This window comes from Capra hircus, chromosome 9, assembly GCF_001704415.2.
Source record: "Capra hircus breed San Clemente chromosome 9, ASM170441v1, whole genome shotgun sequence".
Lineage (NCBI taxonomy): Eukaryota > Metazoa > Chordata > Mammalia > Artiodactyla > Bovidae > Capra > Capra hircus.
In genome coordinates this window covers 54607069-54621577 of record NC_030816.1, presented here as the reverse complement: position 1 = coordinate 54621577, position 14509 = coordinate 54607069, and the positions used below count along the sequence as shown (strand labels likewise).

At 36.4% G+C, this 14509-nt stretch overlaps 1 protein-coding gene across 3 annotated transcripts in view; it reads right to left on the bottom strand.

Moving 5' to 3' along the window:
* The window catches only part of LAMA2 (laminin subunit alpha 2), a 677281-nt gene that overhangs the window by 361827 nt on the left and 300945 nt on the right, over nt 1-14509 (bottom strand). For all 3 annotated transcript variants that reach the window (XM_005684731.3, XM_005684732.3, XM_018053196.1), the window contains exons 11-12: nt 10775-10915; nt 8121-8294 (exon numbers count right to left, since the gene is read on the bottom strand). In XM_005684731.3, coding sequence (XP_005684788.2) covers nt 8121-8294; nt 10775-10915 — 315 coding nt within the window. The remainder of the gene's footprint in view (nt 1-8120; nt 8295-10774; nt 10916-14509) is intronic.

Genomic DNA, 14509 nt, shown 5'->3' with positions numbered 1-14509 from the left:
AGGCAACAACCTTACCAGCTGTTAAGCCTCAATTCATCTGGTTCTTTTTTTTTTTCTCTCAGGGATCAAAGTTCTACAATATCTGCTGTAAAGTGTCTAAAAACTTGTTTCACATTTTTTCTCAAATTATCTTGTTGTCTAAGAAAGATTTGTTCAATCATGGCCAGAAGTAAAAATTCCATGCTTTATAGTATGATTTTTGAAACCTGTAGCCTTTGTTTCAACTAGAGTTTACTTCCATGTATAATATGAGGTAGAGATGCAGGTATGGTCATTTTTTTTCTTTTTAGATACTCAGGGGTACCAACAGCATTTACTATATGGTCCATTCTATTGTCTTTGATCTGCAATTTCTATTTTCTTAATAATCAAGTATCCATATATGCATGGGATATTTCTGGGCTATTTTTTCAACTCCACTGATCATTTCTAATCTTTTTTCACACCAATAGCACTTTGTCTCAATCATTATTACTTTTTTTTAAAATGAGTCCTAAGTCTTTTTATCAGGTAAGTTTTGATTAAAACCCCATCTCTTTCTTTCTTTAGGATTTCCTTTTATTATTTGAAAAGCTCTTTGCTTTTCTATATAGATTCTATCCTTAGTATTTTGTTACTTGTTGCTATTATAAAGGACTTATCTTTAAATTTTTATTTATTTTTAGCTGCACTGGGTCTTCCTTACTGTGAGTGGGCCTTCTCTACTTGCAGAAAGCAGGGGCTTCTTTCTGGTTGTGGTGCTCAGGCTTCTCACTGTTGTGGCTTGTTTTGCTGTGTAGCACTGGGCTCTAGGGTAACCAGCTTTAGTAGCTGCTGCACGTGGACTCAATAGTTGTGATTCAGGGGCTTAGCTGCCCTGCAGAATGTGGGATCTTCCTGGACCGGGGATGAAACCAGTGTCCCCTACATTGTGAGATGGATCCTTAACCACTGGACTACCAGGAAAGCCCAGGACTTATTTTTAAAGTATTGTTTTAATTGGTTTTTGCTGCTGTAAATAAACAAGGTTGACTTGTAAAATGAAATATTTCCTGACATACCAGTGGGCAAGAAATGTCATAGCCATCAGTGATTTGGGGCCTCCAAATGTGAATGAGGGCTCCCAAAAGGGAATACAATACCTGTGACCCAGCAAATGCTGCCACCCCTGCAATGATTGCAAAGGAGCTCAGAGGAATGCAAGAAGCAACTATCCTCTGCCATGCCTCATGGTGAACAAGGAATTAAGGATGTAACAATCAAGAAACAGGAAGTGGTCCCAGATACCTGCAGTACGTATGAAAGGAAAGAATTCAGTGAGCCCAGAGGCTTGCAAATTCCCATAGAAGAATGCTAAGTTTCTTAGCTTAATATCTGGTTTTCTTTATTTAACAATAATCTTTGATGTTCAGATGGCCTGCCCTCTTTGTTGCAAAGTTGTATATAGCCTGACTCCCTCTCTCTGGCCTTCTACAGCAGTTTAAGAAGAGGTGGCAAGAATACACAGGAGAACTATACAAAAAAGGTCTTAATGACCTGGATAACCACAATGGTGTGGTCACTCACCAAGAGCCAGACATCCTGGAGTGTGAAGTTAAGTGGGCCATAGGAAACATTACTATGAACAAACCTAGTAGAGGTCATGGAATTCCAGCTGAACTATTTCAAATCCTAAAAGATATGACACTGTTAAAGTATAGCATTCAATATGCCAGCAAATTTGGAAAACTCAGCAGTGACCAAAGGACTTTAAAAGATCAGTTTTCATTCCAATCCCAAAGAAGAAAAATGGCAAAGAATGTTCAAACTACTGCACAATTGTGCTCATTTCATATGTTAGCAAGGTAATGTTCAAAATCCTTCAAGCTAGGCTTCAACAGTACATGAACTGAGAACTTGCAGATGTTCAAGCTGGATTTAGAAAAGGGAGAGGAACCAGAGATCAAATTGCAAACACCCACTGGATCATAGAAAATGCAAGAGAATTCCAGAAAAATATCAACTTCTGCCTCACTAACAATGCTAAAGCCTTTGACTGTGTGCATCACAACAAACTGTGGAAAATTCTTCAAGAGATGGGAATACCAAACCACCTTACCTGTCTCCTGAGAAACCTGTATGCAGGTCAAGAAGCAACAGTTTGAATTGGACATGGGACAATGGACTGGTTCAAAATTGTGAAAGGAGTAAGACAAGGCTATATATTGTCATCCTGCTTACTTAATTTACGTGCAAATTACATCATGTGAAATACCAGGCTGGATGAATCACAAGCTGGAATCAAGATTGCAGGAAGATTTGTCAACAACCTCAGATATCCAGATGATTCCACTCTAATGACAGAAAGTGAAGAGAGACCAAAGAGCCTCTTGATGAAGGTGAAAGAAGAGAGTGGAAAAGCTGGCTTAAAATTCAACATTCAAAAAACGAAGATTGTGGCATCCAGTCCTATCACTTCATGCCAAATAGTCGGGGGAAAAGTGGAAACAGTGTCAGATTTTGTTTTCTCAGGCTCCAAAATCACTGCAGATGATGACTGCAGCCATGAAATTAAAAGATGCTTGCTCCTTGGAAGAAAAGCTATGACAAACCTAGACAGTGTGTTGAAAAGCAGAGACATCACTTTGCCAACAAATGTCTGTAGGGTCAAAACTATGGTTTTTCCAATAGTCATGCATGGATATAAGAGCTGGACCACAAATCAGGCTGAGTGCCAAAGAATTGATGCTTTTGAACTGTGGTGCTAGAGAAGACTCAAGAGTCCCTTGGATTGCAAAGAAATCAAACCAGTCAACTCTAAAGGAAATAAACCCTGAATATTCATTGGAAGGACTGATGCTAAAGCTGAAGCTCCAATACTTTTGCCACCTGATACAAAGAGCCAACTCATTGGAAAGGACTCTGAGGCTGGGAAAGATTGAGGGTAGGAGGAAAACGGGGCAACAGAGGATGAGATGATTGGATGGCATCACCAACTCGGTGGACATGAGTTTGAGCTAACTCAGAGAGATGGTGAACAGGGAAACCTGGCATGCTGCAGTTCATTTTGTTCTCTGTAAAGCTGTGTAATATAAAACCATTGTTTTCCTTATAGGAATAATTTTTTGGCTACTGATTCAATTGTTTCAATGTTCATATGATTTTTAACATTTTCCCCCTCAGTCAGTTTTATGAATTTTTACTATTCTAGAAATTTTACTGTGAGTCCTCATAGTTGGGTTAACTTTGCAGAGTAGACATTATCAGAACTACATGTAATAAATAAGTTCTTATGATTTTTGTTTGTTTTTTATAAATATTTGCCCCTAACAATATATTTGGTTTGTTCTTGACAACAGATATTCTTCTGGTATTATTCTATTGCCAAATCATTTTTTTTTTAGTTTTTTATTTTTTAAATTTTAAAATCTTTCTTACATGCGTTCCCAAACATGAACCCCCCTCCCATCTCCCTCCCCATAACATCTCTCTGGGTCATCCCCATGCACCAGCCCCAAGCATGCTGTATCCTGTGTCAGACTATGATCTGATTTATGGAATAAAAATTCAGTCACAGTTTGTTTATCTTATTTACCTCTATAGCCATGCCATTCTCCACATATATAATACATTCTTAATTAATCCACTTAATCTGAGACTTAATTTGGAGGACATTAAGGATGAGGGAGAGAGTCTGACCTTTACTTTGAATAATTCTGAGGAATATAGAGCAAAGAAGTCAGAAATATAAATTATGTTGCTAAAAGGAGAGCAACTCATGCTTATTAGTGAGGTTTTAATTTTTTAACTATTATGGAAATCATCTTTCAATTCCAACTTAAATCTCAACTCGAGTCATTTCTGAGAAATCTAATCAAAACTGTTCTATTGTTGTTGTTAAAAATGTAGCATTGATCACAAAATATTTGTGAAGTTCCTTTCATTTGACAAGAACTACCCTGTCATATAAATTTCAAATATCAATCTCCTTAAAAGCCACAGCTTTAATTAGGGATGTTAGAGGTAGAACTGTAAGTCAAGCAAGCACAGCAAAGAAATACCAGAGATTACTTTTAAAACGAGATGCTCTTTTGTCAGCTGTTCATAAGATGCAGCTTATGCTAAACTATAGGTATTCTTGGAAACTGCAATGAAACAATTTAAAAAGCTCCTCTAAGCTAGAAACAGAAAAAGATAGTATACATGTTGTAGAAAATAAGCATTGTTTTATAAAGACCAAATCACATAAGATTAATTTAATAGCACTCAGAGACAGATTTGCAAACCTTACTGGTAATGGGGGAACAGTCAATAGGCCAAGTCAGATTCTCAGGGCTCTTTACAAACAGGAAGAGAACTGGTTTTGGTGGCTGCACTATCTATTTCAGATTACTAGGGTAACCGAAAAGAAATAACTATTTCAATGTTCCAATAGCACTTAGTTTACTAAAGCAGTAAATTATTCCAACTCTGAAATACCCAAACTGTTTCTCAATAGCTGTGGCCTGTAGCAAGTCAGCAGGCCTCTGTGCTCCAGCACTTTACATTCATGCCTGGTTCCATGCTTACATGAATGCCCTAAAACCAAGCATTAACCTCTGTCAAGTATTTGGAGAAAATAAGATGCTGCCAAGTAGAGCCCTGGGGGAGCCTGACTTAATTTTCTTTGAATGTCTACAATGGAAGGGGCAGGGAATTAACACTCGACTGTGAACACTGTGCTGAATGCTCACACACATATGGGAAAAAAACATTTTCCAGGTTGCTGTTGGGGGATTAACTCATAGTTGAGGTTGTAACCCAGTGGAGCTCCATGGGACCTTCTCAGGACAGAGTCATTCGCCATGTCATCTGCTGGTCTTTTATTCCTAGAAAACCTGTAGTCTCCCAGGCCTCCTGAGTCATAAAAGCCTGGCTCAAGAATTAATAATAAAGTCCAGGACAACAACAACAACAAAAGAAGAAATTAATGCTTGAAGGAATTGAACATGTAGTGACAAAAATAGCAGTTGGTCCAGGAGAACTGGTAAGAATTTAAACAATAAACCTTACATATGACAGCCAGAGAATACTTAGTTCCTCCCTAAAGCACCCAGATAACAGTATACTAATGCACATTCCTTGAGCGGTTTTACAGATGCTAAAACCTCCATCAAATCGAAGAAGCTAACTACTTGATGACCATGAGCAGATAGCCCCCTACTGAAACCTGAGGACTGATAATGTTAACCCCTGTAACACTGCCGTGTTATCTCACCATCAACCAATCAGGGAACTGTGCACAAGCTGATCACATACCATGTGACATATACCCTCCTCACCCCCATCACTTTGCCTCTAAAAGTGCTTTGAGGAGTTTGGGTCTTTTGAGCATCGTGGGCTGCCTCACTCTCTTTGCTCGGCCCTTTTCAGCTCGAAACTCCAATGTTTCAACTTGTTTGGCCTCACTGTGGGTTCAGCACACAAACTTGCCATAGACAACAAGATTATGGAAATTTTTTAAATGAGTAGTATAAAAATATGCTAACTTTTCCAGACCTCATCTACTATCTACATACATAACTATATCCACCTATGTATTCCTCATTATTCCAAAGAGGGACTGTAGTCGATAAAAATGTTTCTTAATATGAAAAGTATTCCTTTGCTAAACTGGCTAGTGCTCTTCAATTTAATTATGACCAGGCAGGTTTCTATGTTAGCAAAGTGTATCTCAAGTGAGAGCAGTTTTATTATTTGGGGTTAGGTTACCAAAACACAGGAAGACAGGCATGTGGCACCCTCATTAAAATAAAATACGTACAACACATCTCCCATCTGTTATAAGTGAATTTATCACTGAGGAACCTAGAAAATGTTTGAAAATCAGTTATACAAATATTTAGGAAAAGCTAATAGCATCTCATAAGTACTTTTTTCAACTTAGAAATTAATACTAAAAAGGCAAAAGAAGGATTATATGTCCAGAGCTTCCTGGTCATGAATGCAAATCAAATTCAGTATCTAAGCAGATAGACTAGTTTCTTGACATACTATTTCTGTCAGATTTTGGCAATGGCTCTGATTCCAACAGCAATTACTGGGAAAGAATTTAGCCTCAACTATTTAGAAAAGTGACTTTACTAGATTTACAAATAAGGCCCTACAATTTTCCATTTCTTTAGCAAGATATTATATCAACCAAGCTAAGCAGGTCATCATGATTGCAATTTACGTGATGTGACATGACAGGATGTATTGCGGTAATTTGTGAGAGCTTGCAGTATTATTGTAGTATCAAAAATTTATATGGTTCAGTTATTAAAGCAAATTGTTTCATTCATGCTGAGATGTCTGACAGTAAACCACCATGGGCTTCCACATTTCATTAAAAAATGTCTTCCATATTCAAACAATTTGCACACCCTGTTACCAGTACTTTGTTCACTGAGTGGAAACTGAAGCACAGGCAAACACAGCTTTTTGATGTGAACACGATCTGTGCAGGATATGAAGCACTTCATTGTGGGTGGTTACAAGGAACAGTCCAGACAGGATAAGGAAAGTTATCTTTGGGAACCAACACTACGAACAGGATGTCCAAATGCTTTGCTCTGATGCTATTTCATGTCCCATTTGCTTGCCTTCCGTCAGTTTGATTTTCAGCCAACAGAAAGAAAAAGCATATGGGCAAAGAAGAAATGATGGAAAATATGGCAAATATTCTATTTTTAAAAAACTACCTATAAGTAAACTTCACTGTGGTAAGGAAAGTAAGACCTCTGAAGCTCATCCAATTTTGATCCATGGTTCTTCTCGAAATTCCTCAGAGCAGTTGGAAAAAAAGGCAGCTTCTGTTTTTTTTGTTTGTTTTGTTTTTTGGCAATTTTAAGCTATAGACATTTGAGTCGTATGTGCTATTTTATTCTTGTCAGGTATTCAGGAATTTCTAAATAAAATAGGATAGAATGACCTCTTGTTGGAAAGGGCTTTGAAGTAACAGTTTAATTAGATTTTTATTACAGCTGGAAAATTTTATGCAACATAGTCTCTTTAAAAATACATATTCATTGAAAAATGTGTTTTACTCATTTACACATTTTTCATAATGGTATTTAGAGGCCTGTAAAAATAAGAAACGGGCCAAAAGTTATAATGTTTTCAATCACATAAAACCACTAGTTTCCATTCATATGAACTAGCAAGATTTTCTGTCTTAATGCTCACACACCACTAATTATTAAAATATTTTTATTTACCCATGAAGATTTTTTCCAAAGTAAGCTACATTCTTATAGATGAAAACTAGTCTTAAATAGCATCAATTTGCTAAAGGATTTTTCTGGAATGGTCACAATTTCTGGTGTGATCAGGTCATTTAATTATGAGCTGACAAGGTATTAAGTTCCACAGATCAAAGTATTCTCATTTAGAATTTCAATATCAAATTTTGTTTCCAATGAACTGTTAAGCAAAATAAAATAAAATGATAAAAGCCAAGCAATCAGAGTTAATTCACAACAGAGGGGAAGAAAGAAGCACCTTCATCTCTGAAAGTGCTACATTTGTTTATCTGTGTGTGTGTGTTTATGTGTGTCAGTGGGCTTGAAAACAAACGTGCTTTCAATCTGGCTCTTTTATGGTGGTTCTCTTCCTGAGCTCCAGGAAATATGGTGTTTATTATAAGTTTCATGGCAAGTATTAAATTAGTTATGTAATAAATTTCATTTCTAATTAACATTCCGACAAGGTAGAGAAAGTAGCTCTCTTGAATACCAGTTTTGAAATGAAATAGAAACAGATGAGAAAGACTTCAGTAAGTATTCCACCACAGACAATTCTAGAAAAACAGCTATTTCAAGTAAACATGACACCGTTTCTTCCAATATCTACAATCTGTTTTGCAAAAAAAACAAAAACAAAAAATCTAAAGGCTTCATTGCTTTATTTGTCCTTTCAAAATGTTAACACAGGATAGCAACTATATAGAACTGTGATGTGGGGATGCAACCACCCATGGGGCAGGGTGGAAAAGTCCAGCTTAATCTGATTTAGTTGGTTCCAGCAATCCAATCAGTATATATTTGATCTCATCTTCCTTTAAAGAAAGACTATATAAAACCCATTCTCCTTATTGATCAACTGAAGTAATGTAGCAAGAAGCAAGCACTGTATGGCCTCACCTTGTTTCCCAGGTAAGGTGCTGGTGCACTCCAGTAGTAGCTCTGGGGCAGGGCTTGGCGGGCCTCTACGCTGCTGATGCTGATCTGCTGAGGTGGGTCTAAGTCATCCAGCTGGGGGCTCACTCGAATACGGCCGGAAATGTCAGTCAAATACCAGCCACTCATGTCTTTTATCTTAAGGAAAACACACAATCATTGTCACTTAGGAAAAGAACCCAGACACTTCTCTTTCCTATTTCTGTAGCGTTCATATTTTGAAAAATAAAAACACAAAAACTATGAACGTTTAGGAAAATATAAAAGCTGTGTATATCATTAAATGTCTCATACGTTCTCACCATTATTTTTTTTCTTGATGTTTCTAGGAGTTTGGATGATATTATAGTATAATCTGTTTTTATTAATCCAGTGTGATTTTTAAAAATTATGATTTTAAATACTACTTTCTTAAAAAGTCATTTAAAATCACACATAATTTTGTATAAATTATCAAATAGTTGAAGTTTGAATGTCGCATTTTTCACTCTACTAGTGCTTTCCTGTTTCTTATGGAAACAATTATTTCAAAAGGTATTATATATACATTTGAAAAGAAGAGGAGGAAAAGAGATAAGATATGAAAGGTAGATTTTCATTTACTAGTTCCTTCCTTTTCATATATTTAATTTCAACTTGAGGCTCCAGGATAGTTGAAAACACCAGCTCCCAATACTGTTCGTATTCCTTCCCATGGGGTCAGAAGTGCTATAACAACCCCTAGTCTTGATCCTTTGCCCAGAAAAGGAAGGAACATTTAAGGAGGAATTAGGGAAAGATGACTTGCTTTGACATGTTTATTCTCCAGCTCTGTGTGGCACACAGCTACAATTCTAAATTTAAACCATCCTACCTAGTCAGGACATAACACTGGATACAGAGGTTTGCGGCTACCAGGGACCCACTAGTCATGTGTGAGCTGCTTGGTGTTGTGGGTAATGGGTAGCAGAACGGTAATGGTGATCACATATGGATGAAATATTTTTAAAATTTCTTCATGCAGAGGTCATTTGATTCTGTATCTTCTAAAGCTGTGGAACTGCTGGGACTGACTTTTGTCAAAGAGAGGGATTCAGTGAAAGTTTATTGGACAGAAAAGCAGCAAGATACATACTACTACTTTTCCCTTTCCAACATCATTCATCAGACCTCCTAGGACAGCCCAGTGAGATTCAGAGAAAGTTCTTTCCAGAGAAACTCCTGAAATGCAAATATCAGTGAACCTAGTTTCTGAAGTACAAGGCTGAATGCTACTTCTGCGCCTCTGCTAATCACAAAACTTTTGTACATTAATGGAACAGTCTAGAGGGTGAAGTTAGACTAGCTGTTCATTTCCCGTTGGTTCTACAAAATCTGTTCCACAAGCAATACTTGATAAAGTACGCACAGGTTCATTTAGGTACGAAGAGTACAATCAGAAACTACACATGATATTTCAGACTTAAAAGCAACACAAGTAGAGAAAATTTTCATAGTTGTATTAAGGATTAGCTAGCTGATTAAAGCTGAAAGGTAGTAGTGTTTGGAATTCAGTTTTATTAAAAGAATGATCTTTGTAAAGTCTAACTCTAATCACAACACCCCCTGCTACAATCCTTCAGATACTTACTCTCCAAGGATAAGAGCTCAACTTCTTAGTAAACTCAACCATGTATATCTAGTTTCTCATTCCCTCTGTAGGTTTCTCTTCCTTTCTCCAGCCTGTTTCCTTGTATTTTGTACTACTAAGTGCTGCCATGCAAACTATTTGAAATTCCCTGAAAGTCCTGTTTCATAACAAGGCAAACTGCTGTCTGTGAAGGGATGAAAAATCAATGAGTGTATGATAGGCAAAGGAGGTAGGAGGGAAACATGTTTATGTTTATGGTAGAGGGAGAATATCTCAGGGCTTCCCTGGTGGTTCAGTGGTAAAGAATCCGCCTGCAATGCAGGAGACCTAGGTTTAATCCCTGGTTGGGAAGATCCTCTGGAGAATGAAATGGCAGCCCACTCCACCATTCTTCCCATGGACAGAGGACCCTGGCAGGCAACAGTCCATGGAGTAACAAAAGTTGGACTAAACCACCGTCACCACCACTAGACATATAATAACTTGAACTTTTTCAAATCAATTAAGAAGGAAGATATTATTCAAATTTAGTCTCTCCTTTTAACAAAGAAAGAGCTATGGTAACAACAAATCACAACTAAAGACTGGTGGGTAATAGGTATTATGTACATAGCTGTTAAAGGAGTTTCTCTTAGTGTATATACCAAAACTACTGGTGAATGCAATTCATAATCATTCCTATTACAATCAGATGTATTCTCTGTTGAACTGTCTGCCCTTGAGGCAAAAGTAGCATGAATTCCATCATTGCTTCACATACTAATCATGGACACTGAAAAGGCTAGTGTTGACTTATTACAAGAGGTTCCAGTTTACACACTGGTACAAAACCTTAAAGGCTTTGGTCAAAGAGACACAGCTAGTATTTGAAAGAAAATTCCATCACTTCTCCAAGATAAGTTTAAGTAGAAACTCACTACAAGAAAAAAAAGTTAATTTCTTACAGAAGGACAATAGCAAGAAGCCCCGTAGAGCAGCACACAGAATTCGAAGGCTATTTATTGCTTACGTTGCCATAGGTCCAGTAGGAGCTTTGACATCTGTTTGAAACTCCTGAACAGAAGCACTCATCACAACCTTTGTGATTATCCTCTTGCAAATTGAAGAACCCAAATTTGCAGCGACTACAGTCTCCTCCTTCAACATTTTCCTATAAACAGAGAAGTAGGTTATTAACACAGGTGCCTTTCAAAATAGAACATTGTCCCTATTGCTGCTTAAGAAAAATATAAGCTGTATATTCTTCATGTTACCTGTCAACTTTATTTAATGTATAATCATATTTTTTAAAATCTCAAAAACTTCTTATTAACTATATGCTGTCCTAACCTCACTAAAATAGGAAATAATGCTTATTATCAAACAGTACTCTAATCTACTTCACCAAGTTACAATTTGATCTTCACCTTTGTCCAGAGTGGAGTAATTGTCATGATAAATCCAGCAATAACTTAGACATTTGGTTCAGTGTTTAACCATCTATGTTGTTGAACTGCTTCCTCTTAGAACACATGATACATGATAAAATAAAAGATATTAAGCTGATACATAGATGTAGAATAGAACATTGATATTATACAGATGGTAAAATATTTTTCACACCACATATGAAAAATACAAATCCTTGAAGCAAGCCTAAGAATGAGACAGGTAGAGAAACTGGGCAAATAGTCACACTATTTCCATGATGAGATACAGTAGGAAAGAAAGTTTTCCCTAGTTAATTTTCACAGTGTTTCCTTTAACACGGTATAGTCAGTTAATCATAGAGTACCACTATGGGGAAAAAATTATTCTCATTTGGTGACTACTCTCTGGATTGGCTTCATTAATCCTAGACCCAGGATACTGAAAAATTACTTGTTTATACATGGAACTCAAGCTGGAGAAAGTTGACTACATGACGAAAGACTGGGAAGGCTATAATCTCTCAGTTAAAGAATGGTTAATCTTGACTAATGTCTTCTATATGAAAGTTCCCTGCTTTTCAGGAGATAGATTCATAGTAGTCCCCATGTATGAGTTTGCCCCACATTTTCCCTCTTCCTTGAATTCTCTTACTACTTCAATTCTGAAATTTTCCTTTTCCTTAGAAAACTAACTTCTTTCTCAAATGTGTTCCCATAGCCTTCTGTCATTCTTCCATAATAACCACAGAAAAGTACTGCGATATCTTCTAAGATCATTCGCTCCAGCCATACCATAATCTCTTCAAACGCAGAACCCTGTCTCACCTGCCTTTGTTATACCCCAAAAAGGAAGTGTTTCCGGTACAACACTGACTACTAGCTTAATAAAACTTTTTTAAGTTTAAATAAATCTCTTGGTGAAGTGCTGTGCACCTAGTAGACGTTTCATAAAAACATGTTTTTATAAAGATTGGGCAGAAGATAGGGCAATGGAAATGTGAGAATATAGGGGGAAAGATAAAAGAAGAACAACAGCATGAAAAATAGAGAAATTTATAAAAATAAACAAAAAGATATTCTGATATCCAAGAGAATAATATATTTGAATTAAGTTTTGGGCTTGATTTCTATGTATTCCTTACCAACCCAACCATTTCTGCATTGCCAGGAGCCTAAATGAAAGAGTGTCTCTAGACGTGTCATGTCAGACTTTACCCTCCCAATATGCACATAAATTCAATTTTTGCACTGATATTCCTGCTAGTATTATTGCTATTTCTAAGGTAAATTTCAGATATTTTGAGATGATAGATGTCGACAAAACTAATCAAACTAATTTCAGACCTAAGATGGCAAATATATCCCCCAAATCCTGAACCGGAGAGCATCTTCAGAAGAGGACAAAGGCAGGAAAGATGAAACATATCAATAATGATAATTTAGCTTATTCTGTTAAGGACACAGTACAGCTGTTCTGTACGCTGTGTTCTTATGTGCTTGGTCTAATTTACTTTCATTTACTCTAATTTGAAAGCTTGTAATACCACTTTTCTGAGATTCATACTGAGCCTAACAATTAGAAACTTTTAAACATTAGTTACATTTTTGTTAGTTATATTTTAGCCTAGCAATATGACCTTGAAAAGTAATGATTAAATAATTGCAATATTCAATTTAATAAACCAAAGCATCACATTATGGTAGAAATTCTAGGTACTATAAAGATGAATAAATCAAGATCTCTGTTTTTAAAAGCCAACATCTAGAGTTGAGTAAAAAGATACATTTACAATCAACATAATGCAAGGTAGAACATGAAAAGAAGATATCAGAAATAAATGATAAGAACACAGAGGATAAAGGGCTGGTTTCTGCTATGAAGGCTTGAGGAGGCTTTATGACAAGAGTGGAATTTGACCTAAGCCTTCAAGCATGGTTTAAAAATTCATCCTGATGGAGGGGATAGAAGAGAGACCTCGTTAGCAAAAATAATAGGAATAAGAAATAATTCAAAGCTTAGAAGTTTCATTCAGTATTTAATCTTTAAAAAACTATATTGAATATTTCCCTTATGCTAGGATCTTAATTTGGTGCTTGGGTTCCAGGGCCCCTAACTTCATGTAATAAACCTTTAAGAGATCGGATCTTATCCCATAGGAATTGATGAAAAGTCATTAAAAGTATTCAGTAGGAGATAAATCAACACAACCCTACTTGAGGTGTTTAACCTGGCAATAGTAAGTAAAGTATCCATAACATGAGACACTAGAACATAGAAACTTTTCAGTATCATAAGGCGCAGTAAAGGATTAATTCAATGATCTCAGAGTATTCAAACCTTGCACATTCTAAATTGAGACCAGCTCCTGGGACATAACCACTAAACCCTTAGAATATCTTGTCTGAAAAGAATGTCTTTGTATAAATGAAACCAGGAGTCATATGAGATATTTTATGCTAATGATATGATTTATGGTAAATGCCTAGTTTTGTTCATGTGGGGTCCTTGCCATTATCAGTTTGACCTAGGGGTAGTTGAGCCTGAGTAGACAAAGTCAGTCATATGAGTACTCCATATCTACTTAATTTGACCTCCAATACAAACCTTGAACACTAAGACTTCAATGAGTTTTCCTGGTTGATAATAATTCATTTGTATTGTAAAACAGTGTTAGAATTAACCACTCTCTGTATGATTCTACTGGGAAAGGATAACTGGAAGTTTGTGCTTGGTCTCTCCTTGATTTTCTATGCACCTGTTGTTGCATACAAAAGGATACAGGATTTTGACCTGTATCCTTCTCACTTTATCTTTTTTATTTTTTTGTCTGCACCGTGCACAGCTGGGATCTTAGTTTCCCAACCAGGGATTGAACCTGTGCCCTCTGAATTGAAAGTGTGGAGTCTTAACCACTGGACCACTAATCCCCTTTTTTACTTTAATAAACCATGACTATACAGCTTTTCAAAGTTACGAATCTTTCTAGTGAATCATTCAAAATGAGTGTGGTCTTTACCAACACAACATGGTAAGTATAGTAGGATATCTATACCTATAAAAACTGGTTAACCAACTGCTAGTTTTACTTTGTTTATTGTGACAAATCTTGAGGCAAAATACTTTAGATCCTGCTACAGTTTATAAATCTGTACACTAATTCACTTCACTGAATCCTACACTCAATTCATTTCAACTCACTTGAAAACAATTATCAGACCTAAGTCTGCATGTACCTTATATATTATTGCATAGTACCCCAGCTTGAAACCACAACTTTAAGTTTCTAGACTTCTTCATTTTTAGTCCTGAGTCTATACCATACTTTTTCTTTATT